At 40.8% G+C, this 25784-nt stretch overlaps 1 protein-coding gene across 1 annotated transcript in view; it reads right to left on the bottom strand.

Moving 5' to 3' along the window:
- Positions 1–6053: 6053 nt before the first annotated feature.
- SPATA5 (spermatogenesis associated 5) overlaps positions 6054–25784 on the bottom strand; it is a 326484-nt gene continuing 306753 nt past the window's right edge. The window contains exon 16 of the mRNA XM_036853530.1: positions 6054–6992. Within this exon, the coding sequence (XP_036709425.1) occupies positions 6816–6992 (177 nt within the window). The 3' untranslated portion in view covers positions 6054–6815. The remainder of the gene's footprint in view (positions 6993–25784) is intronic.

Below are 25784 nucleotides of genomic sequence, written 5' to 3'. Positions count from 1 at the left end.
TACTGAACTCTAGGGCCTGTAAAGGTAATAGGCTCCTTTAGAACTGGAATATAATATTTCTGGAACCTTGATAATCTAAGAGCAGTTTTGAAACTTCCTGATGTTGTTTACTGTTGTTCTCAAGGTAGAAGAGAAGTTTACCTCTAGGGGAAAGATTTTGGTTTTAAAAAAAATCTTCATGTAAATTTTAGATATTCAAAAATTAAAACAAAAATCTTTCTAGAATGAAAATTTGGGGGACAGTTGAGTTAGATGACTCTGCACCGTAGGTGACAGTGGCTTCCATGGTGGGCAGCATGGCAGAAATTACTCTGTGTCCTCATTGGGGCACACAGTGAAGGACACTGCAGTTAGTATGTGATAGGCTGGTTCTTTTGACAGGGTAGTAGAAAGAGATCATTTGCCCATGGAGGAACACAGGTACAGACTCTAGGAGCCCTGATATCCAATATGAAACTAAAATGCTTTCATCATTGTAATTGTTCTCTATTATCAGTTTTCTAAAACGTCACAGCCTAGCCTTAGCCTACGCACCGGGGGAGTTGAGGTAAGGTCGCTGTCTAAACCGGGGGGAAGAGATAGGGAAAGCAGCAGTGAGCTGCAGGGGCCTGTTAGAAGCTAGCATCAGGGGCCCAGGGGTGGGGAGTAGCTCACAGCAGGGACAAGGTGGGCGGGGTGGGGGATGAGTGGGCAGCGGGGAACTGGTATTAAGCTACTGCCATTATGTCCTTAACAAACATTGAAGTCTATTAATGGGGGAGCCCCAGAAAGTATCTGAAGAGGCAAAATCAGTAGAATGGACTTTTGGTTATTGGAGGATGAAGGCTTAAAGACATAAATTGGGTACAAAAGAAAATGCGAACTTACTTTGTGGTAACAGCCAGTGAAGTCTGAGGCCATATCAGTTGCATCATAATCCCTCAGTGAATTATCTCAGGGTTTTTTACTCTACTTCCATGTATGCCTTCATTGGCTAGCACTCAAGGAATTAAGATGAACAATTGCTCTAGCTTCTGATATTTATTTATTTATTATTAGTTTTTACACACTTAAAAATATTTTTATTTCCAAGCTGTCCTGGATGAAGCACAGATGGGGATATCGATTTTACAACAAAATTAGAAAATCACTTTTGATATTTAATTATGTTACTGCCCATTGGTTTAGGATGACTATTTTTAGCACGTTAATGTTATCTTTCCTTTTTTTAAAAAATGAGAAACGGATGTTGAATTCCATAAAACTGAGTGCATTGTTTTCTACTTTGATCTATTAATATGCTAAATTATTATCTGATTTTGAGTAATCATTTTTTAAAGTACTTCTTTTAAAGATTTTGATATGTAGTTAGTAAAGGGGGGTTGGCAGTCTGCTAGTCATAGCAAGAATTCGGATTTCTTTTTCTTTATGCTCTGAAACAGTTTAAATAGCATAACAATGATCAGGTTGAAGATCTAAATGAATTTTTGCCTATAAAACCATCTGTGCTTAAAATTTTTTGAGAGGTAGCTATATGGAAATGAACCATAAATTTTGATGTAAGTATTTTCATTATTATTTTCCACATATTCCACTATTTTGATTTTGATTTCTTCTTTGATCAAAGAATTATTTCAAAATGAATTTTGAACTTCTGAGTAGTTGGTTTTTTTGTTATTGTTGTTTCTACATTTCTTATTTTCAGTTTTATTACATGGCGGTTATAGAGCACATTTTCAAGTTGGTCCAAATTGTACCTGACAGATAGCCTTTGAAATATTTAACATGCAGTTTATCTGTTCTCTAATTTCAGCATAGATGAGCTCTATTTTTCTTTCTTTTAATTTCCTTGGGTTTTGTTGTGTGTGTTGTGTGTGATACTTTAAACATCTTTCCAGGTACGTTTATCACTAAGTCTTGAAAGAAGAGTCTACACATTTCCCAATGATTTTGTGAACCATCAAAAACCTTGTAACTTTTTCTGCTTCAATTTGCTAGTGAATTCTGTTCCCCAAAAGAGAGACCCCCACCAAAGATACAGGCTACTGGGTTATATTTGACATAGACGTTAGGTAAAGTCTATCCATGCACACAGATGGTATAATGAAAACGGAAGGAAGGAAAGCAAATCAATTGGAGAACTAGAATTTCTACGTGAACCGTATTTGGAAACTCCTGCTAATTCAGTAAGTGCTTTGGTGTGTGCCCATCTTTAAAGGAAGGACTCAGAGAAACATGACAAAATGAACCAACACTCTAACAACCTCACATTCAGGAATTTAAGTAACAACAGGCCAGGGAAATTATTTTGTTCTATCTTTAGAGCAACTTTTCTATAGCCTTCCCCTGATTAAGATAAATTAAACATACACTCAGGTTTGGTTTTTCTATAAATTCAATAATTATTTTTCCAAAATGGAAAGCTTATACATTATTTTTAAAACCTGTTTTACACATTAGAAATAACACAGAACTGAATATTTTTCAAACTAAGTTAGGGTGGTCGGTATTAAGCTTATAAATAAAATTTCTTGGTCACAAAGAAGTAAAAGTTAGAAGCCATTCTTCTAAGTTTTGTTGTTAGAAGGAAACATTAATTTCACTATTCAAACTAAAATCCCTTGGCACGCTGCAAAAAGCTTGTCAATGTGAATATCCCCAAACCCTGGAAAGAATCTGAACCAATGACAAACTTTTGACCAAATAGATGCCGAAATACTAAAAAGACAGGAAGCTAGGCATCTTCTTTCCTTGCTGAACTTGAACTTTCCGTGAATTATACTGTGTATTCAATCACAAACTATCCCAGATAATAGGATCATACACTATTTTTAAGTCCATAAACATGAGATTCTGGAATTAGAAGTCGAACCACCATAGAGATAAAGCCGGGCAAACTCTAATCAGCAACACCTGACCTGCTCTTTTTTGTGGCTCAGACCTTTACTGTTACTGTTGTAGAAAGGGCACAAACTTCAAATAAAGGACTATCATTGCCTTTTCAACGGTAATAATTAGCTACCTAAAGATATAAAAAATAATTGGTTTGGAATAGACTAAAGATGTAGTGCTCTAAAATCTTTTAAAGTTCTTAAATTCCAACTCTTTGCAGGATCACAGTGCCATGGAAACAGATGTCTGACTCCCAGATTTAATTTCTCCCACCCGCTGCAAGACATGTAGCACCTAAACACTAACTTTCACCAACAAATTTCTTCCAACTTCACAAGGAAAAATATTGTTTTTCTATTTCTTTAATTTTGTATCAGTTTGAGATGACGGATGTTTGCTAAGCTAATTGTGGTCATCATTTCATGATGTTAAGTCAGATCATTATGCTGTACACTTTAAACTTATACAGTGCTGTATGTCAATTATATCTCAATAAAACTGGAAATTAAAAAAAGCTAGTAGAAAACAAAAAAATTCTTTCAGCTTGTTTCCTGGGTCATAAAAGCCTGATCTCTTATTTACCTGCTTGCATTTTATTCCATCATACCCGGTACCCCTGATTTTCCAGACACATGGAATTGTGGGCGTTGTGGATTGCACTGGAACGGGGTGAATAGGGTTGTGATGTTAGTTAGAACGCAGAACATGGCTATAGGTACATTTTGCCCTTGCACCATAACATGTCAGTTTAAAGTCATCTTTTAAAAATTGTCATAAAATACTTAGGCATACAAAAAGTATAGATTGTATTACAATCAACATCTGTATTCCCATCACTCAGCTTAAGATATGAAACATTTCAACTTCTCTCCCCGGAGGAAATTCCTTTCCAGTACTTGGTGTTTTATGTTTCCATTCATGTAGTCTTTTACTACATGTCCGCATAAACAACATATTATTTTGCATGTCTTAAACTTTAAATAAATATTGTTAAGTATCTTTCTGAAACATTCTTTTTGCTTTTGAGATTCCTCTGTTTTACATACAGCTTTTTTTTTTCTTCTTTTTTTTAAACTGCCACGGGTACTCTATTGTATGAGTATTCCATAGAAATCCACTCTGTTACTGATGGATATTTAGATTGTTTCCAGTTTCTTACTACTTACAAATAATGGTGCTATGATTTTCTCATTCATTACTTTATTGAATAGCTTGCTCTGAGGTATACACTTGAAGGACTGTTGGGATTATAGGGTTTTCAACATTATTAGACATGCTAGCTGTTTTCCAAAGTGGCTGCACGAATTTATACTCTGCCAGCAGAGCGTGACGCTCCACTGCTCCACATCCTTTGGGATTATGAACTCTGTAAGCAGGTTTTTAGCTGCTGGAATCCTCTGTGGCCAGGGTGAGGATATATTCCTCCAAGTAGTGCAACTGCTGGTCACCCAAAGGATACTTCTAGCTTGGAGTCTGTCTTCATGTTTATTTCTAGGTTTTGAGCTCTGTGACAGAGTTTGTATGAATTCAAACCCTGAAGCCATGGTCGTGTGAGCCCATAGTCAATCCTCTTTTTTATTCCAAAGCACAGACCAAGTCAAGAGAAGTTCCTTGTGGTCTCCCTGGCCTGTGGGAGGATGCCTCGTCTGCCCTTACACTGAAGGTGTTGGTCTTTAAAGATCTGAACATTATGTACGAGGCTCAGTCACAACTTCCAACATTGTATGGCCTGAAGGGTCTGACTGGCCATTAACACCTAAACTCCTTGCTGATGAGGTGGCCATCCTCCTCCCCAGTGCCCAGCCCCAGCCCGAGAGCCTCAGTGTTGGTTCAAGCTTATTGTTCTGGTTTTTCGTTTATTGGCAATGGTATTTAATTTTCCTGTTCAGGCCTTTGGGGATAAGTTTTTCTCTTATTTTCTTGTGCCCCAGCACTTAGAGGGAAGTTACGGTCTCCTAATAACTAAAGGGATAATGGGAAGCACAAAAGTAACTTTGAGGTTCTATTTATTTCAATGTGTAAGCCTTATTTTCTAAATCAAGAGAGTCCAACAGAACTTTCTGAGTGATGGAAATGTTCTACAATCTATTCTGTCCAATATGGCAGACACTTGTCACATGTGGCCTTTGAACATTTGAAATGTGGCTAACATGTCTGATGAACTATATTTTTAATATCATTTAATTTTAGTTAAAATCTCAAATAGCCATGTGACTAGTGACTATTTTATTTGACAGCACATTTATATATATATATGTTTTTGGCCGCACCACACGGCTTGCGGGATCTTAGTTCCCAGACCAGGGATTGAACCCAGGCCCTTGGAAGTGAAAGCGTGGAGTCCTAACCACTGGACGGCCAGGGAATTCCCACACATTCCTAAATAGTAGTAATATTCTTCGTCCCTTGGGTGGTTTTATGTACTAATAAACCAATGTAGTCTGGGTAAAAACACCTTGCATATCTACTTTTAAAAAAAAATTATTTATTTTTGTTTATGATTTTTGCCTGTGTTGGGTCTTCGTTGCTGCGCGCAGGCTTTCTCTAGTTGTGGCGAGCGGGGGCTACTCTTTGTTGTGGTGCGCGGGTTTCTCATTGCGGTGGCTTCTCTTGTTGTGGAGCACGGGCTCTAGAGCGCACGGGCTTCAGGAGACGCGGTGCGTGGGCTCAGTAGTTGTGGCTCGCAAGCTCTAGAGCGCAGGCTTCAGTGCTTGTGGCACACAGGCTTAGTTGCTCCGTGGCATGTGGGATCTTCCCAGACCAGGGCTCGAACCCGTGTCCCCTGTATTGGCAGGCGGATTCTTAACCACTGTGCCACCAGGGAAGCCCGCAAATCTATTTCTGATAGTCAAAGGATGAAATAGCTGAGATGTGATTTCAGAATATCTACCACCACAAAACTGTACAGCCCTGTTATTTTGATAATCAGGTATTTCTCGCCTGACTTGTCTTTCTGGGAATTTTCAAAGATCTACAGTGACTGGGTTTAAGTACACATTCTTTTCATTGCCAGCTTCTGAACTGGAAGTCAACCAATCAATTTCCAACAGCTTTTTCAAGGATATTTATGGAGTATTAAAGTGTCAAGAAATCTCAAGGATAAATAATTTGGAGCATAAACACAGATATTTAGAATGCAACGTTAAGACAATATGATTAAGAGTACAAGTTGGTTTTTCTTTGAACTGAAGAAGTTTATTGGTAACCTGGAAATGCATACAAGTTAAAACATGAATACCTCATATGGTTAATTTATAGCATTTTTATGAAAACAAGAAAAAGAAAAAATAAACACAAGTACTTCTAGGTCTGGACTGGGCTTATATTTCTAATTTTTTAAACTTTCAAAGGGCATTATAGTATGTGAAATAACTCTCAATTCTTTTCTAAATTGCCATAAGTACAGGTTAAGAAGGCTAAAGCGAAAATGTTAAGTCTGAATTATAATGAGAACAAATACGTATTTGGAAACAAGGTCACATAAGCCTAGCTGGTGCTTTAGCCATTTCATGGGCTGGCCTTCAAAATTAGAGGTTTGTAAATAATTTTCACCGTGCTTTCATCTACACGCATTTTCTATGTTCTTGTATAAAACTGATGCCCACAGTTTTGGTATTTGGAAATGCACTGAAATGGATTCTGGAGTAAGGAAAGCATTCCATGGGAGGAATGAACCAGGTCAAATAATGAAAAAGCTAAAAGTTTGCCTTTTAAAACTCAGCACACATTTCCGGATAAAACTGACTTAAACTCTTGTCCAGAGATTTTTCATGGATATTTTCACTGTTGCCATATGATTCAAAATGTCTATAAGAACTGAAGCCCCTCGATCTAGTCAACATATTTCAGACATTTTGCTTATTAAGGGCTATTCTGACACTCTTTAAAAAAGAAACAAGTTTTCTCTAGAAAGTATTTTTAGCAAAATGAATATGTATATTTTCTCAGAGCACATGCAGCCCACTCTTCTCTTGATAATCTTCATAGAAACGTCTCAATGACTCAGGAAGTCTGGGTGTCACGATGCTCAAGGCTCGAGTAAAGTGTTTTTTCGTAATGCTTTTAGCTTGAATGTCTTCTTCCAGAGCCAGAAGGCCTGCCTCTTTACATACGGCTATAATCTGAAACAATACAAACAAACAAAAACAAAAACAAAAACAAAAACAAAAAAAAAGGAGAGAGAAAACAATCAATACTGTTTTTTAGAAATGTTAACATTTGAAATATTCATCCGTGGTAACTTCTACAACTATAAGCCTATCCCTAAAATTTATCTTTGGGAGTCATTCCACTTGTCTTCAAAAGGATAAAAAGTAATCACCTTCATTTCAAAACAACATATTAAGTACTGAGATCCAGGAGCGGCAAAAAGATACATGTTATGGCGTTTGCTCTTAAGGAGCTTACAATTGTAAAGGTGGAGCGGACGTGCAGGGCGCAGCCCTCTAACACGGGACGACAAAGGATGTCTGTGGGGGGGGGGGTGGACGGGGGAGAAGCCCAGCGATAAGGGGAGGGCCGCGGAAGGAGGCACTGATGGAGAGTGAGGGCCTGCACAGCAGCACACCTTGTCATAGCACAGAATTTCCACATTCCTTTCAACCTGTGATCTATTACCAACATGTAAAAGCATTTCTTTATGTGCATCTCCTTAATGAGTTCTTAAATCTTAGGAATATCAGATAGAGTTGTCTCCGTTTACTTTGGAGAGCTGCATTAGAACAGAGAAGTGAATTCTGTTTACTCAGCGAGGAAAGCTGGGAGAATTGAAAAGAATCTGGGGAGGGGGTGGAGTGGATGCAGAGGGAGGGAGGAGAGAGTGGGAGGTAGGAAAACGGAAGGGAGGAAGGTTCAAGTCTTGAATCCTGAAATGTGTTTTAAGCTCTCCGGACTTCAGACAGCGGAAGCGGGCGGATGCCAGTGTCATTCTAAAGACACATCACTGTGGTGAAAAGAGCTTGTGGGATGAAAAGAGATATTGTGATTTTCAGGGCAACAGGGAAAACAGTGATTGATATTGACTGCACCCTTATATCGGTAAATGAAAGGGCCAGCTGAAACACATTTGTCCAGCCATTCAGCATATTTTCTCTGTTTGTTCACTTACTGAAAAGAGTTCCTCTGCTTATGCTGGGCTAATGGCTGCCAAAGCAGTTTAGTAGCTCTTTAGGGGATTTAGCAGCATGTTTAGGGAGCTTTCAAAAAAACATGCATAGATTTAGATGGCTTTGTCAAATTACGACAATGTAACTGTTAGTTCTGGGCTTCATTAATGAGCACTGAAGTCGACTATAGTGGTTATGCATGTTAATGCTTTTCCAAAAAGAATGGCTACCAACTTGTTGAAGGAAAAAACAAAACTTCTAGGGATTAGTGAAACAACTTCATCACATATTCTGGTGCAAAAAGGGCTCCTTGAAAATCAGATGTGATATTTAATAAGCACAATAAAAGCACATAAAACGCCCCCATGGTAAACTGGCTCTATTCTGTTCCAAAGGAACCTTGGGGACCTCCAGAAGGAGGTGAAGGGACCAAGTACGGAGAGCTCAATCCCCTCCTCCCCTCCATCTGAGCCGCACTTCTTTCATCTGTGCAAGAATCTGAAGCGATGGTTGCAAGGCTGAAAAGCAGGAAGAAGAGTCACTGCAAGAGGCAAAGAGGACTGAATTTCCTGCTCGCTGGTGCGGTTCGAGCTGCTTCTCTGAGACAGTACAGGAAAGGTTTCCGCTGTGTGGCTCCCCCCTCAGGCTAAGCCGAGTAGAGGTTACCACCACTGGGCCAATGCCCTGTCTTGCACACTTCATACCTGACACTTCCCTCAGAGAATACCAGACCCAGCACATAATGGCTACAAACATTTACTGAACACCTACCATGTGTGCTAGACAATTACTAATGACTTCACTAATTAACTGCTGCGGGACTTGTGCCCCCAGGTTTTGTACATGCAGTGGCCCCATCGCAGAGGTGTGTGTGGAGCCTGATGGAAGCATGGCAAATGGAGTGGTGGTGAGCGGCGGGGGAGGGAGGTTGGGTTGGGTTGAGGAAAGAAGGGGAGGCGCAAGGCTGCTTGGAACCTCTCAAAATTCCTGGAATTTGGTTCATGTGGCCGGGTGGCTAATATTGCTGGCACATTTGAGAAGGTGAACCAACAGTCTAGTAAGGCTTCCTCTCTCAGTACACAGTCATCAAACTGGGAGAAGAAGAAATGATTATACTCCTCTAATAACTGGAATCTCAGGTAGCCTAACACGTCAAGGTAGGGAAATGTAGGTAGTGGGAAGAGAGGTCACTGAGGCCTCGAAGGCCGTCCTTGGGGTCGGTTCCCCTGAGCAATTCCTCTCTGCAGATCAACCTTCCTTCCTTCATATCTGCATCTATAGATTTTTCTCTAAGCTATAAACTGCTCTTTGCCCTTAGCTTCTACGGCAGTGGCAGAGGAGGGCACTGGTGGTGGTCAGAGCAGTAACTGCCATTTGAAAGCTGGATGTTAGTAACTTGGGACCTTTGGTATATGTTAACATTTCACAATAATTTGCCAACTATATTTAATACTGGCCTGACCCTTAATTAACAATTTCTACAGAATTGTGAGGTATAGAAAACTTGGACAGAGTTTTGACTAAAGCACTAAGAAATGTTTGGAGTACACAGAGATGACCTTTAGAATCTCTGGGAGACAATGACAAGGGAAACAGAGCAGCTGAATACTGGTACTCAAGCACCTCATATGAAGTTGTCTTCCCTTGTGTAGAAGGAGCCCAGCTGTTTGCAGTTCTAGGGTGGCTGAGGGCTGCCTGAATTCAACACTTGCTTCAATAAACCTTATCCTGTTTCTTTTTATTTACAAGGGATGCCCTGAAGAACCAGTCAATTAGGCAATCCTTTCTGCCACTTTTATTTTCCTATCATATTTGCTTAGCAATATACAACAAGTAATTGAGAGGAAATAGAACTCATAATTAACCCGTCACTCATCAATCAACATCCACTGAATGGCTACTCTGCGCAACAACTAGGTGAGGCCAGCTGGAGGGTCCAGAGATGTCCAAGACATAGTATTAAGAGGTACCACTAGCAAGGCAAAAGGAAAGTGCTTTGGTAGGGAAAGAAGGAAGAAATCATTGGTTCATAAACTGGAGTGGGAAGGACAGAATTTAGATATGCACACAGGAAAGGAAGGGGCATTCTGAGCAGAAGAAATAAAGTGAGCAAGGTGGGGAGAAAGAGACCAGGAATTACAAGGATCTAGCCTCAGTATCCAAAACGGAGGGGGAAAAAAAAGAAAAGAGTAATTCTATCATGAAAATGTCACTAAAAATAACAATGATAGTTTTCAGAAGTCACGTGGGCCATAATGACAGTAAAGGCTAGCCAATGACAGTCATCTCTAATGCTCTAAACCCAAGTCACAAGCAGATGATGCGCTAGCAGCTGACAGAGCATAACTCCTAGAAGACCCTTTGTTTTTATTTTTTTCCCCATAAAAGGGCTTTTTAGTAGAAATTCCAAAAGGAAAAACATTAATCAGATTATTGGTTCTTCTCTCCTAACTCCAATAAGAAGACAGGCCCGGAAATGCAAGTATTCTTAGGAGATCCATTTCATGATGGCTGGCTTCTATTTACCCTGGGTCATTTATTTTGGCGTGAGTTCCAAGATACCATGCTTCCCAAGAAAAGTGCAGCTTTCCTGCTTGTTTTCATGGCCCATGCCAGCATTCCCCTTGACATATTAGTGTCTTTTCAGAGGAAGAAGTATTGCATGATCAAATAGGTTTTAGGTAGCACTGTATATACTCTGTCTCCCACAAAGCACAGTAGAATGCTAAAGATTTCTGTGAAGCCTAGCAATGATGATCCGCTTAATTTTTTTAACCTGATGTTTTTCCCATAGAACTTCTACCTGTCCTCTGTTTTTGGCAGAACACCTATAAATGGTTACCTTTAGGGCCACTGCTGACCTTCAGCACGCACTCTGGGAGGTGCTCACCCACACCAAGCAGCTCAATCTAGGCACAATATGGCTCTTGCCCAGCTTATATCCTTTTCTCTTTTGCTCTCACCTATTCCAGAATCGAGAGAAAAGGGAAGGGGCTGAGCAAGAGAGACTGGAGGAGGACCAGTCTGTTGAACGGAGTCAGAAGGCAGCAGCCACAGCACGCACTTGTGCCCTGGACCTGCACGTAGTCCATGCACATTTGTTGAATTGAATTGAACAGTTCCTTAACTATCCACAGATTTTCCCAAAGTGCATGTTATATACATATTTCTAACATTTGGCCAATATCCTGTAATATTTTTACTTAAGTTTCATATGACCTAGACTTTGTCAGTTACATTTAAGTTTTTGGAATGATAAACTCAGTAAGAAAAATTATTTAACACTGTGATATATGTTCATTTTAAGCAAATGTTTCGGTCTGGGGCACTACTTTGAATCTAGTTCTTTCCTTAGGAGCAACAGAAATTTTAGCAAGAATACAAGTATGCCTGTTAGTTTGAGGGATGCTTCCTTAGGTATCAAAATTTGTTATACAGGGACAGGAAATTTTTTCCCGTGTTGTCATGGGGGAGAAAACTGCACTTTAATTGAGAAAGATTCCCCCAAATTTACCAACAATTCCCCCAAATTTACCAACAATATTGGTTTACAGAACTGAAATGGAAGATATGTTTAAAAAATTGTGCAAATCGTTATCTATTGTCTCACTTGATGAAAGTAATCTGGCATCAGCTAATTACTGAAGACTTTTCTGTATTAAGCTTGGAAAGGTGAGGTCTTTTCAGATAAATGTGCTAATACACCTCTCTATTTGGGAATGAATACTATGGAAGCTGAGAAGAAGGCCCTTCAGTTTAAACTAGGACCTTTCTCATTACTCCCTCTGAAGTCTGTAAGAAAGCTGAACGAGGGTATGTATATGTGTATCTGCATCTACAGTACATACAGGGGCCACACAGCTCATCCTTCTGCTGGCATCACTTCGGAGATCACACGGAGTCTGGGACTGTTTCAGTGATGGGGGAATTCAGATGAATTTTCCCCATGAGGCCCCCAGAAGAACCTCACTGAGGGGTGTAGATGAACATACAAATTTGAGTCACAGACTGTCTGGAATGTTTAACCCGTTTAGAAAGAAAACTCTTGGCACTTAGGCGCCTTAACATCTTTGGCAAAAAGGATTCTGGAGGCTTTCCCCTAATCCCTTCACCATCTTGTCTGTCCTCTTCCCCCAAAGGCTGCAGACTAGATCATTTAAATGAATTTTTAGCCAATTACCAGTTAGGTTGCTTTTGCCATTAGGCTGTAAAAGCAAAATGTCTTGGCTGGCTCTGTAAAGCCAGCGTGTGTTTACAGAACACACAGAGCATGTATTCTGTGTTGTTTTAAAAAATATATATGTGCTTTGCTGAAAGGTGAAAACGTTATCTGTTTGGGGAAATGAGTAAACAAGACAAAAGACTAGCAGAGTGGGCCTAAGGTCTCACTCAGAGCGACTAAGACAGGCTGTGTTTCAGTGGCCATGACACCCATTTTTTGGTGCTAACGTCACAAATCCTCTTTCCATTCGTTCAGCAGTAATAATAGATCTATCAGATATCTGAAAAATAACAAAATAAGCAGGAAATCTCTATATGAAAGATTTAGGCATATTTGAGATGAGCTCCTAAAAGGTAAGAAAGGAAAAGATTTTTATGAAAATGTTTTGAAATCCTCAAAACAAAGTCACTGAGGAAAATAGTAATTGTTTTCAATTGCTGGAAAAAACGTAAGTCGGCAATATAAGCAAAGGGACATATGAGTATGAATTTTCATGCTATGCTTGTCCTCTGAAAAAGCAGTGCTTTTAGAACAACAATACAGCAATAACTGGATTACGTGAGACAACTCCCCCTGTGAGGGGTGTGGGGAGGCAACTTCCCAGGACGAGAAGGCTCTTGACCATTGAACCTTGGGAAATCTAATTACCTCACTTTTAAATGCAAAAGGGCAAAAGAGGCAATTGTGCAGAATTCTGAATGCCACGAAGAGTAAGAACAATGTCTTACTTCACTGTGGAAAAAAAACCGAAACCTCTTATACACAGCCTATGGTTCTTTCCCTCAATCCACGAAACAAGAAGAGTTTAAACAGGTGGCTCAGCTTTGTGAAACAGAAACAGGCTTATTGCGAAAATTAAAACCAACATGGTTTCTAAACAGGCAGCGGCAATTTTTTAAAACGACGTGATTAAGAATGACAGTCAAGGCAAAAACTGTTTACCAAAAACTAATCAACAGGAAGGAAAACCTGAAAATGTCGGGCACTATTTTGGGTATTCATTCCTCCTGTGCTGTGACCCTTCCCTTGTTCTTTTCAGCTTCACAGCAGCACTACCTGTTTTCCTGGTGCACTGAGATGAGGAACCCAATAAAACTTCAAGCACAGTCATTTCCATTCCAGATAAGGCCTGGGTAGTAGTCTGCACTTCTTTTCTATTGACTGTAAACAGATTACGACAATGACAACAGGAACACGTACCCTTGAGGGCATGTAAGCTTGGGAAGAAGGGCTGCTGCTCCAAGTAGGCCTAGGAGCTGCTCACTTCCAACAGGGATGCTGAAATTCTAACGTAACCACCACCACTAAGCTCCTAACTACCTCTCAGAGCTTATCCGGATCCTCCAAAAAAACGGAAGGGTAACAAACTTCCGAAGGTGGCTTAAACAACCAACTGAAGTTCTGTTTGGTTCCCATCACCCCATTCTGCAGGCACAGAGTGTACTCAGATCCGTGGAGAAAAAGAAGTCAGTGATTTTAAATGTGCCAGAAGAGGAGGCTTATTTATAGGGAGACCTCAGATGATAAAAATGTGGCTCCGGAGAGCTGAGTTCATTTACCTAGTTTAATCAGCACATGTCAGGGCTGCTTTTTAAAGAATTCACAGGAAAACTACAACTGCATCCTAGGGACAGTAATTTATGGGTACAAGGATATGGCCATGCATGAGTAGGTGAGCTGCACAGTACAGAGTAGACTACATGGGGAGATGGAGCTGGAGGAGAGAGACGCCCCCAAGCCCTTCCTTGGGCAACTACACGCTGGATCCACGCAGCGGCAGAGCTCCCCTCTCTGCGCCGCTCCTGATGTTTGGCGCCAAGAAAGCTCGCCTTCCAGTGAGGCCTAAATGTGCTTTTCAGCTTCTTTGTATGTCAAGTGTACTAAACAGCTTTAAAGAATTCACCAAAAGAAATGCTCTGCAGTGCTTTTAAAGGCCTTAGGTATTTTCAAGAAAGTGGTTTTGTTAAAAGCGTCTTCTGTCTGGAACACCTGTGCCCTGTTGCGCTTAATTGGGCTGCAGCTGGCGCTGACTGTGGCGAGGGGCGGGGGACACGGTGCGCGCTCAGCTCCCCGCCCCCTCGCTTTTCTTTTCACTTTCACAGCCCCGCGACCTCCTTCCCCTACGTGTCTGAGGGATTAGGAGCCCAGCAGAGAGTGGAGCCCTGCTGTTTGCGAATAGCCTGCACTGGAGGTGCTCCAAGGAGGAGGCTACCTGGGAGGTTATGTGCTCACGCGGACGCCGAGGACCCATTCTCCCCGGCCCCATTGAGACGCGGTGAAAGGTGGCCGAATGGCCGGGCCTCACAGATGTGACTGAAGGGAGCGCAGCAGGCTCCTGGCCACAGAGCCGCGGATGGAGTCGGACTGTCACAGGCGCAGACACGGCCCGGGGCGCCCCGAACCGCCAAGAACGCAGACCAGAGCGCAGAACAGCGCCAGCCGGGGACGGGAACTGGAGGGAAGCAAGCGGCGTTTATTTCAAGTTCTTTAAAATACCACCTCACCGAGCGTGGGAGGCTAGACGTGAGAATTCTGGAGGGCAAGTTTCAGATTTAAGGAATCACCTAACTACTGCCCTTGGATTGTCTGCAAAATAAGCTTTATGATACGAATCCATCTGGGTTTATGTTAAGATCATACAATCTAGAGTGCCATACAGAGTACAGAGTCAAAAGAAAAGAATTTCTAGAAGCCTAGTGATGTTAGAGAAGGGGGAAAACCCCCTGGGTTGCTTAATTTTGCTGATGTAAGTTATTATGAGGTCTCTAAAATATATAGCTGAAGTATATGTACATCCGGTCATTATTACTTGCATGGAGAAACCCATAATAGTTTTTGTTTTTTAAAAATTTACAAATGAATTGATCATCCCACAGAGGGAAAGAGCTGGGGTTTTTATTCTTATTGTTTCTACAACCATCTGCAGCTGTGGGAACTTTAAAAGTTTCTAACATTAATTGAACCCATAACAAGAAAGAAAGGAGTATTTTTAGTTTTGAAAAAGAACACGCCAACTGGTATGGGTATAGAGAGAACAAGAACCTCGTGGTAGGGAAGGAGAGGGGTGAGAAGGCAAACAGATGTTGGGAGGCCTCCATTCATTCATTTATTCAACAAATCTTTACTGACCACCTACAAGGTTCCAGTCCCTGGGGAACAGAGCAGTGAAGAAAACAAAGTCCCACCTTCATGCGACAAGATTGTGCAAAGGACTGGTTTAACGTACTCACCCTTCAAGGTTCAGTGTGACTGTTTCCACTGAGAGGCGCTCCCAGCGGCAACCTCACTACCTCCCCACGCCTGGCTGCTTTAGGACCCCTTGGCTTATGGTCTGGTAGCAGCCTGTACTACTGTTCTGTCATATCACAGTGGTCAGGTAGAGAGTTATTAGTGGTAAATGTCTGCCTCCTCACTAGATTACAAGTTCCATGTAGGCTCGCCAGCCTTGGCCCTGCTGTACTCCCAAAACGTACCAAGCCCCTTGACCTTCGGGAGTCTACAAAAAGGTCTACTGCTTGGGGCCTCCCTGGTGGCGCAGTGGTTGAGAATCTGCCTGCCAATGCAGGGGACGCGGGTTCGGGCCCTGGTCTGGGAAGATCCCACATGCCGCGGAGCAACTAGGCCCGTGAGCCACAACTACTGAGCCTGCGCATATGGAGCCTGTGCTCGGCAACGAGAGGGGCCGCGATAGTGAGAGGCCCGCGCACCGCGATGAAGAGTGGCCCCCGCACCGCGATGACGAGTGGCCCCCGCTTGCCACAACTATAGAGAAAGCCCTCGCACAGAAACGAAGACCCAACAAAGCCATACATACATACATAAATAAAAAGAATGTAAGCAGACAAGAATAGCATTAAAAAAAAAATTAAAAAAAAAAAAGTCTACTGCTGAGCTCATCTCTGAACAGAGATATAAAGTGGTTTTTACATTTTTTTGTTTTAAATACACACAAACACACATACACATGCAGCTCTTGCTGTGACAACTGCAGCCAAGATAACTGCCTACTGTAGACTAAAAAAGCAATAATGTCTGGGGCACAATGGGTCATCCTAGGTGTGTATTTGTGAGCCCTTGCGGGGCGTGCTGATGACCAAGTTACGCTCAGAAGGCTACTGAAGCCCTGCAAGAGGCACCAAAGTTTGGGTAAAAAGCACTTAGGAATGGGAGAGCTAGGCCCCCCGGCAAAGAGGAGAGAAGAGCACAACAGGGGATATTCTAGGGAGAGGAGACCAAGCAAAGTTCAGCTAGCTCTAGGACTCCTCTCGAAGTCTGGAGGGTTGGATCCTCCCTGCCAGTGTTGTGGGAGATTGGGAAGCAGTGGCTGGGGGAGGGTGTAAGCAGGGGTGTTAAGCCAGTTTTAATATACCCCGTGTTTCATCATCTGTCAACCGTCTTCACTGCAAACTCCCACATCATGCCCCACCAACACACACAGAAAAATGCCTCCTTCGAAACTCCAGAGCTTCGGGGATGCTCTGAGCAGCCTTCCCTGGATCTTGTCTAGCTTGGGATTCTGGAGTCTGACCACAGAATGGAGGATTCGGGAGTTAGTACCTTTTACGCCACCTTTTTTCTTTTTTTGAGATATAATTGACATAGAACATTACATTAGTTTCAGGAGTACAACATAATGGTTCACTATATGTATATGATGTGAAATGATCACCACAATCAGTTATTTCTTTTTCCTGTGATAAGAACTTTTAAGATCTACTCTCCCTGCAACTTCCAATTCACAATACAGTGTTATTAACTATAGTTACCATGCTGTGCGCTACGCATCCTCAGGACTTACTTATTTTATAAGTGGAAGTTTTACCTTTTGATTGCCTTCGCCCCCCACACCCATTTAATATATATAATGAACTCGTTTCTCCTTTCCCATCCTCCAAGCAGCTGCAGGCTGGTCCTGCTCAGTCAGCAGCCTTGCTTGGCATCCTTAAAGTCATTTTAAAGAGTATGGTATGGTGTTAATGGCTATCTGTGTTAAATAGAAAAAAATGACTTGACAATACTTAGCTAGCTAAGGGGCATCTGAAGACAGGTCCCAGTGAGCAAACGCTAAGTATACCATTAGCTCATGACAGGGAGTGAGAAGACAACATGATTATTTATCTTACACTTATTTTACAGATGTCATTCTCATTGACAGTAGTATTGTCCTGAAAGAAAGGAAAGCTCTTCTTTCCCAATAGCATATAAATAAATAAAAATGGATTTATATTAAGTGATATCACCATCAAATAGGATACTCTAAAACACCTAACAGTATATATTCACGTATCTTCTGTACTTTTATATTTTTAAGGTGGTCTCTGTTTCCTCTGACAGATAATCCTTATGTTGCTTATTAGCCATTTGTTTAGAAGCTCACATGTTATTTTGTTTTAAACTCAAATAATAATAAAGCAACACTGTCTTATTTGTTACACGAACTGGATGCTATTTCAAGTATTACTTCACCAGTTTTGTGTGTTTATTGGCTATATAATAAAGATTTATTTATTTATTTATTTATTTTTTGGCTGTGTTGGGTCTTCGTTTCTGTGCGAGGGCTTTCTCGAGTTGCGGCGAGCGGGGGCCACTCTTCATCGCGGTGCGCGGGCCTCTCCCGTTGCGGAGCACAGGCTCCAGACGCGCAGGCTCAGTAGTTGTGGCTCACGGGCTTAGTTGCTCCGCGGCATGTGGGATCTTCCCAGACCTAGGGCTCGAACCCGTGTCCCCTGCACTGGCAGGCAGACTCTTAACCACTGCGCCACCAGGGAAGCCCCCTATAAGAAAGATTTTTAACCTAGGGTCCTTGGATAGCTAGATGGGTCTAAGAATATTCTGAAACCTGTGAACACTTTTATATGTAGAGAGACGGTTCAAAGCTTTCATCATATTCTAAGAAGGAACCATAACCCTAAAAGGGTTAAGAACGACTGCTCTATAGTAACTACACTTCAAATTTTTTTTTTTTTTTAATTTAAAAAAATTTTTTTTTTTTTTTTTTTTTTTTAAAGCTGCGTTGGGTCCTCGCTGCCGCGCGCAGGCTTTCTCTAGTTGCGGCGAGCGGGGGCTACTCTTTGTCGTGGTGCGCGGGCTTCACCGCACTGGCTTCTCTTGTTGCCGAGCACGGGCTCTAGGCGTGGGCTTCAGTAGTTGTGGCTCGTGGGCTCTAGAGCGCAGGCTCAGTAGTTGTGGCGCACAGGCTCAGTTGCTCCACGGCATGTGGGATCTTCCTGGGCCAGGGATCGAACCTGTGTCCCCTGCACTGGCAGGCAGATTCTTTATTTTTTTTTTTAAATTAAATTTTGTCATTTCTATCTATCTATCTATCTATCTATCTATCTATCTATCTATCTATCTATCTATCTATCTATCTATCTATTTATTTATGGCTGTGTTGGGTCTTCGTTTCTGTGCGAGGGCTTTCTCTAGTTGTGGCAAGCGGGGGCCACTCTTCATCGCGGTGCGCGGGCCTCTCACTATCGCGGCCTCTCTTGTTGCCGAGCACAGGCTCCAGATGCGCAGGCTCAGTAGTTGTGGCTCACGGGCCCAGCTGCTCCGCGGCATGTGGGGATCCTTCCCAGACCAGGGCTCAAACCCGTGTCCCCTGCACTGGCAGGCAGATTCTCAACCACTGCGCCACCAGGGAAGCCCGGCAGGCAGATTCTTAACCACTGTGCCACCAGGGAAGTCCCTTCAAATCCTCTTAAATCCTATGACTCCTTCATTGTAATATCTATCTTCCCCTTTCCAGATGACTTAGGCCAGAATGCAACTGGGCTAGAACTACCACAGCTGGGGAGTACAGAAGTTACAAAGCAGAGTTGATCATAGTAAAGACAAGTAGTTTTTACTTTCTCAGACCTTCCTCTTGTACCCTACAACAATTCAACAACTGCCTCTAGGCATAACTAAGTGCTTATTTAGGTCTTTATTGACATGAAGAGGAACTAAAGATCTATATCCTATTTCATTTATTGAAAAAAAAAAAGGTAGGATAATAAGACACTAAGACTGCAAATTTAAGCATATTAGTTAAGGAATACAAAACCCAAGTTCCCAAGTTAAGATTAGCATTTACAAGTAGCACGTATTAACTATGTGTAATTTTAGATTACCCATTAAGTGAATTTTTAAATTTAAATATATGTAGATTTTGATGTTTGGTAAAATATTACACACTGGGGTATTTATAAACTGAGGAAGTTGTTTCCTTATCTGAAAAACTACCTGGCCTGTTGTCTTATAAGGAGCGAGATGCACTTTGAACTATTTCTTGAATGTCCATTAAAAAGGCAAAAAAAAAAAGATCTCTGATTTTATTGATTTAAAAGCCAGTAGTAAGATACAGTGCTTGCCTTTTAACAATTAAAAAATTATATATGTAATATAACTTAAAAAGAAATTACAAATACTTGTAAAAGCCACATTGGCTAATCATTTTCATTACCGTTACTCTTAATCCAGATGCAGCTGAAGAATAAAGATGATTCAGTTTATGAAGGCTTTAACCAAAACATTCACGTTTTTTTCTTCTGATCATTAAGTCCATTACTTAATGGCCTATGAAACTTAAACATTCTTTCTTAACTACTGTTACCTAAACTCCTTTATAAGAATTCTAATGAGAGAACAAGATTTGTGACAAGTTCAGCAATGAAAAGAGCCAGAAAGTCTCCATTTGTAAAGAATAAACTAATAACTGTGAGAAAGGCCATAAAAGCAATCCACAGATATGGAAAGGGTTGTGAAAAAAAGGAGAACAGATGAAACTACTTGTTGATAATGAAGAAATCACATTCAACATTTTTTTAATTTAAAAGATGTATTAAATTGTCACTTGGTGGGATTGGTTTGTTATCAGAAATGCAACAGTTGGTATATTTAAGGAGCTAATGGTGAATTTTTAAAGCATAGATTATTCATCTATAGTTTTTAAAATCTAAAATGTAAAATTTAGTGAATATGAGTATGTCTATTTAGTAAATCTCATGACTGTACCCATACATTTTACCTCATCATTTTAAACTAACCATCAAATTTCTAACCATCAAAAAACGTATCATTGGAAAGAGACCAGTAGATATTTCTAACTGAACAGAATTTTTTTTCATGGAGGTGAGTCAACTGGACACAAGGGGATTACGATACAATGGAAACTATTTTGCAATCTTAGTCAATGTATTCTCTATTATGAATGATAAAATATACACATAAAAGCACCCTATAATGTTGTAAAGAGGAGCAAGTGCCAAGAATTTCCTCTTAAGGGCTGTACTTTTTCACTTGGAGATCTAATCACGAAACTTAAGATAGGCTACACCTTGGTAACAAGCACCTCCGTTTTATTGTGCTGGCATCTAACTGGAAATAAACCCATACCATCTTTGATACAGTGTGTTCAAATATCTTCTGTACATATTTTATAATTACACTGAAGAACGTGAGAGTCAGGAGAAATTCTGAGTTATTTTACAGGTCTGTCCTGCTCTCCCCCACCAACTCTGTTCTCTTTGAAATAAAATATCTACATTCACACACCCACAACCCCCCTCATCTGCAGATGCAATATTAAGTCCACAAGATGTAGCATGAGTTTAAGCACTATATTAAAGTGTGAAGTATATTTTACTATCATTAGTTCGAAGCCCAGAATTTGTAAATCTTTTAAAATTAACTAGGCTGTTAAGATCCCATCACTCTGGCAGCAACCCAGCATAGCCGTGCCTTTAACAAAAGAATTCTGTAATAAAACGAGATTTTACATGCTGAAACAAAATATTTTAAACCATCTTTCTGCCAATTGCTCATTTTAGTAATATTTGTGGAATTTAAACCACCCCCCCCCAACACATATACAAATGTTCCCAAGGAAGATTATGCTAAGTTTTGGGTTAACCTCAGAATTACTAACTTTTTATATCAATCTTTTAATGAACACTTTTATTTTCTTTAAGAAGAAACCCAAGTCTTGAAAAGACTTTAAGGCATGTATTCTTTAATTGCCGTAACAAACACGACCAGGCTAACTTTAATCAACAGGGACTAATGAGTAGTTTTCACACTATATATGTGAACGCCTCTTAGCAAGGTGGATTAAATTCTGCCTCAGCTTCTCTTATGTCTCCAAATATTTGCAATCATTTGTGACATCTGCTGTATATTAGTTCTTGACTGCTAGGGACAGAAACTCAATTTGAATCAAAAGGGGAAATTCATTATAAGGATATTATTGGATCTAACAGAACCTGAGGACAGTAGTGTGGCTGGGCCTCAACAGACCACCTGGACTGGTTCTCTGTCCACGATTTTGATCTATGCTTCTCTGTATACTTCGCCTTTATTTCTCTCTCACTACAGAGTGGTTTTCTCCATGTGGTAGAAAACACGACAATGCACAGTTTCTATGTTTTATATCTTACAGCTTTAGCCACCAGAGAGTCCTCATGTTCTCATTTTAGTAACCAAAACTCCTGTGGCACGTCTCCGAGTGGCTTGGCCCAATCACTGTGGCTGGGGAAAGGGCATTATGATAGAGCCAAATTCAGGTAGGTCATTTCCTCTGCACCATATCAACCATGTGTGTGTTGTCACGTTGTGATGACAACTCTGTAGTTTTTTGGGGGGAGAAGGTGAAGATCCTTGGGGCCCTGGAAGTATAGGCGACTGGAGCAGGCCTATGTTGGCTGGTTGAAGGAATGAGAGAGAGAATGTTAAAAAGTGTCCTCTATTCTTCTCTATGTATATGTAACCTTGCATTACTTATGCATTGCTTCAAATGCTGTCTTGGCAACAAATTATCAAAACGTTCTGCTGAAAAGGTGCCAGATGGACCTCGTGCCCAGAGTGCAACTGCCTCCCTGCCAATCATACTTCCAAAACAACGGTGCTCAGCATACCTCAGCGGGGCCAGTTGCTTCTAGCTGCCGTTTTCTTAGATCATGCTGCTCATTAGGGGTCCAGATAACCTTCTGGGCTGTACAACTGATTTTCGGATCACAGGTTATCATCCAAAATATGATAAAGATGGAGCTCCAGTGGCACCATCGGTTAGCATGTGGTACTTATACAAAAGATGATAAAGTTGAAAAACCTCAAGGTCCAACTTCTTTGGTAATGATTATGGAATCTACAGGAAAACTTAAAGCTAGTTTTTTGAATGATGATTCTAACACGGGTCATGGTCAAAGACAGATGTTATCTTTGTGTTAAATCCATTCTCTTTCTTAGCAACTAGAGAAGTCTCAATGAAAATCAGAAAAGAAAGCAAACAAAAACTCAACTTCCTTTGTGGGGGGAGGGGTGATATAGCTAATAGATTACAAAGCTCGAGTCTGGAGCTGTTCAGTTTGGAAGTTAATGGAAATTTTATTTGGAGACTAGTCCCTAAATTCAATTAAAATTGTGCATGTAACTAGAACGGCGTGTTGACAAGACTTAAGGAGGGGAAGAATGAAATGGACAGTATTCCAAGTTTGGAAAACTTTGCCTTAATTCTGCCATTCTAAGTGTCTGAAAAATGATTTTAAGTGTCTTTCACACCAGCTCCATCCCACTTTGTAAACTTCACCAACTCATTCTCTTGAGAATAGAGGTGAAAGGGGAGATAGATGAGATTGAGTCCTTAGTGAACATTTAAGGAGAGAATAATATTATATTTTTTTCCCCCTCTCACTTAAACATTTTTTTTAACTAGGAAAAACTCAAACATATACAATAGTAGAGAGAATAATGTACAGCAAACTCTCATTCACCTGTTACCTGGATTTCTCTGTCAAGATCATAATCCAATGGTAAATCCTCGGTTCTCAACTTACTTGATCTATCATTTGATATCAATCACCCCCTCCACTTTCTTCAACTGGACACTGGAACACCTCACTCTCTTCACTCCAGCTACCCTGGTTTCCTGACTATTCTTAAACATGGAGAAAGCTCAGTCTTGCTCAGATCGCTTGCTCTTGTTGGTCCCCTTCTGGAATGCTCTTCTCTTGGATAACTAACTGCACAATTCACTTACCTCAGGTCTTTACTCAGTTGTCACCTTTTTTAGTGAGACTTTCCCTGGCCACCTTCATTTAAACCTGTGGCCTCCTCCCTATAATCCTTTTTTCCTTCCCTGCTTTATTTTGCTCCTCCTCTGTTATTGTCATCTAATATATTACATTTTAACTTATTTTGTTGATGTCTTCTTTCTCCTCACAAAAATGAAGACCACAAATAGTACAGACTTTTGTTTATTTTGTTTGTGCCTGGAAACTTACTTGGCAAATAGTAGTTGCTCAGTAAATATATGTTGAATGAATGAATGAGGACAAGTCTGATATTTGACTTAATGTTAACTAAAGTTAGGACTTTAGTCCTAACAGTTTGGTTTTTTACCAAATGTGGAATTTATGCCTTAGATCAGGTGCTGTATTTATCACTTTACATTGTTTATACTGCTTAGGCAGGTTGTTAAGACTTAAAAAACAAAAATACAAAACAACTTATCCCACAAACTTCAGAACCAATGAACCTTTATGCTCATGTTCTAATCTAGATTCAGTAGAGCTAGCTTTGACTACTATTGATTTCAAGTGTGCTTTTGGCCAGCCTTCCACTAAATGGGGCTGCACTAAATACCTAGTAACCAAATAAAAACAGTAGAGATTAAGTAGAGATTAGAGCTAAATGGAATGTGAAATAAAGCTCTCAGTTGTGATACTATTTTATATTCCCGAGTGGTTGCAAATAATTCCTGAAAGTATTCGAAGTGTAAATTCAGTCTGTCCATTGGCCACCCGCTCCCTTCACTGACCCCATCACTACCCTAACCCAGGGTTCGCCGGAGAGGTAGGCTTAACTCAGGTGAAGCACACCTGGTTCAAAGCTCTGAGAACACCACCCAATACTGAGCTCTGCAAAACTGCAGCTCCAAAAAGACTTTCTGACTGATGAACGCCTGATCAGGGGAGATCTTAGTGACTTTGGGTTGCTGGTACTTTTAAAAAGTACTCCACGTGAACTTATGCTGTTTTCCCAGGGCCTCAATGCCTGCCTGATCTGTCAGTCAAATCCACTAGCTTCAGACTCCCCTGTTATAGCAGTTCAGTTCAGCAACAGTACAACAACTCTTCTTCTACTTTCTCCTTTAAAAATCATCAGCAGAACCTGTTCTACATTCCTGGTCCTCTGAACAACAAAGCAGTCAGAGGTTAGTGTAACCAGGATAATGTGTGATCTGTGAAGAAGTGATGCTTCTGAGAAGCAGAAAATCTGCTTTCCAGAAATACGTTTAGAGACAGAAAGTAAGGGTTTTGTAAGGAAAAACAACAGAAAAAGAAAAACTGCTAGTTATATAAGCCAAAAAAAACTGCAGTTGGCTTTGATTTTATGTCAGAAAGTATAAAATCAAAAGACAGAAATATTTTTATGTAAGAAACATTAAATATATATTAATTTACCTTATTTTAAAGATTTTACTACTGATAGCATTTGTGTATCAAATACAAAGTAGTTTAGTAGTTTTTTTTCAAAAATAAGAATTATTTCAGACTAGCTCTAAATATATAGGTCCTTAAGTCTCTGAGAAATTAAAATGCAATAATTTTAGAGGCTAGTTTCAAGATTCAGTGTGACAAAATATAACAACAGGCAGAGACTTTTCAGTATGCTAATATTTGATGGAAATATGAAGATATAGCTACAAACATACCAGCTCTGAATCCCAAGCACACCGTGAAGCCAGTATTTCTTTAGGGGAGGAGAAGGGCTATTCTATTCAACTCAATTCATTTAGGAAAACCTATGCACAAGTCATTGTTCAATGCTCTTGGGAAGGGAATATAAAGACAACCTGTAGGAGCCTAGAATTCAGAAGGGGAAATAAGACAATTGTGTAAATGCTTTTCAGAAAGTGAAATAACTGACATATGAGAAACCTAAGATGCTGGCGCGGGAGAATAATATTGATGCTGCTGATAACAGTTACCACTACTACCGTCAGCACCACCACCAGTACCACTACTGATGGACTCCCAAATGTTCTAGATCTTCACGTGTCTAATCCATCCAACAGTCCAGTGAGGTAGGCAGCATTCCTCCTCCCTCACAATTTATACATGCAGACACTGACATTTAAAGCATTCAGGTAAGTTTGCCCAATATCACACAATCAGGTAAGTGGTGACCCCAGTACCTTTGCTCTAAGTATATCAGGCTGCCCCCCACTGCAGCTCGGACGAGGAAGAGAAACTATCTACCAGGAGCTCACTAACATCAAAGAGGAGATCCCTTGGTAATGAGCTTTAACGGAATGTGAGAACGTGAAAACGCTGGTGTTGGCAGCGAGGCACTCCACGGGAAGGCACACTCCTGAGCAAGGCACAGAGGTGGCACAGTGTGGGCTGTATTCAGAGACTCAAAAGTAGTTTCACAGGACTGGGGTGGTTTTCAAAGTATGCTCCTTGCTGCCTCCAGGTTCTCCTCAAATGTCTGAGGTACTGAGGAAGGATGAGAAGGGAAAGGCTAAGAGTGTAGGGGAAGAAGTGATCCAGGGAACAGAACCTGGGGAACACTCCGGCTTAGTGTGATACAAGGAGAGAGTCTGT

The sequence above is a fragment of the Balaenoptera musculus genome, chromosome 5 (assembly GCF_009873245.2).
Source record: "Balaenoptera musculus isolate JJ_BM4_2016_0621 chromosome 5, mBalMus1.pri.v3, whole genome shotgun sequence".
Classification (NCBI taxonomy): Eukaryota; Metazoa; Chordata; class Mammalia; order Artiodactyla; family Balaenopteridae; genus Balaenoptera; species Balaenoptera musculus.
This window is presented reverse-complemented; position numbering and strand designations above follow the sequence as displayed.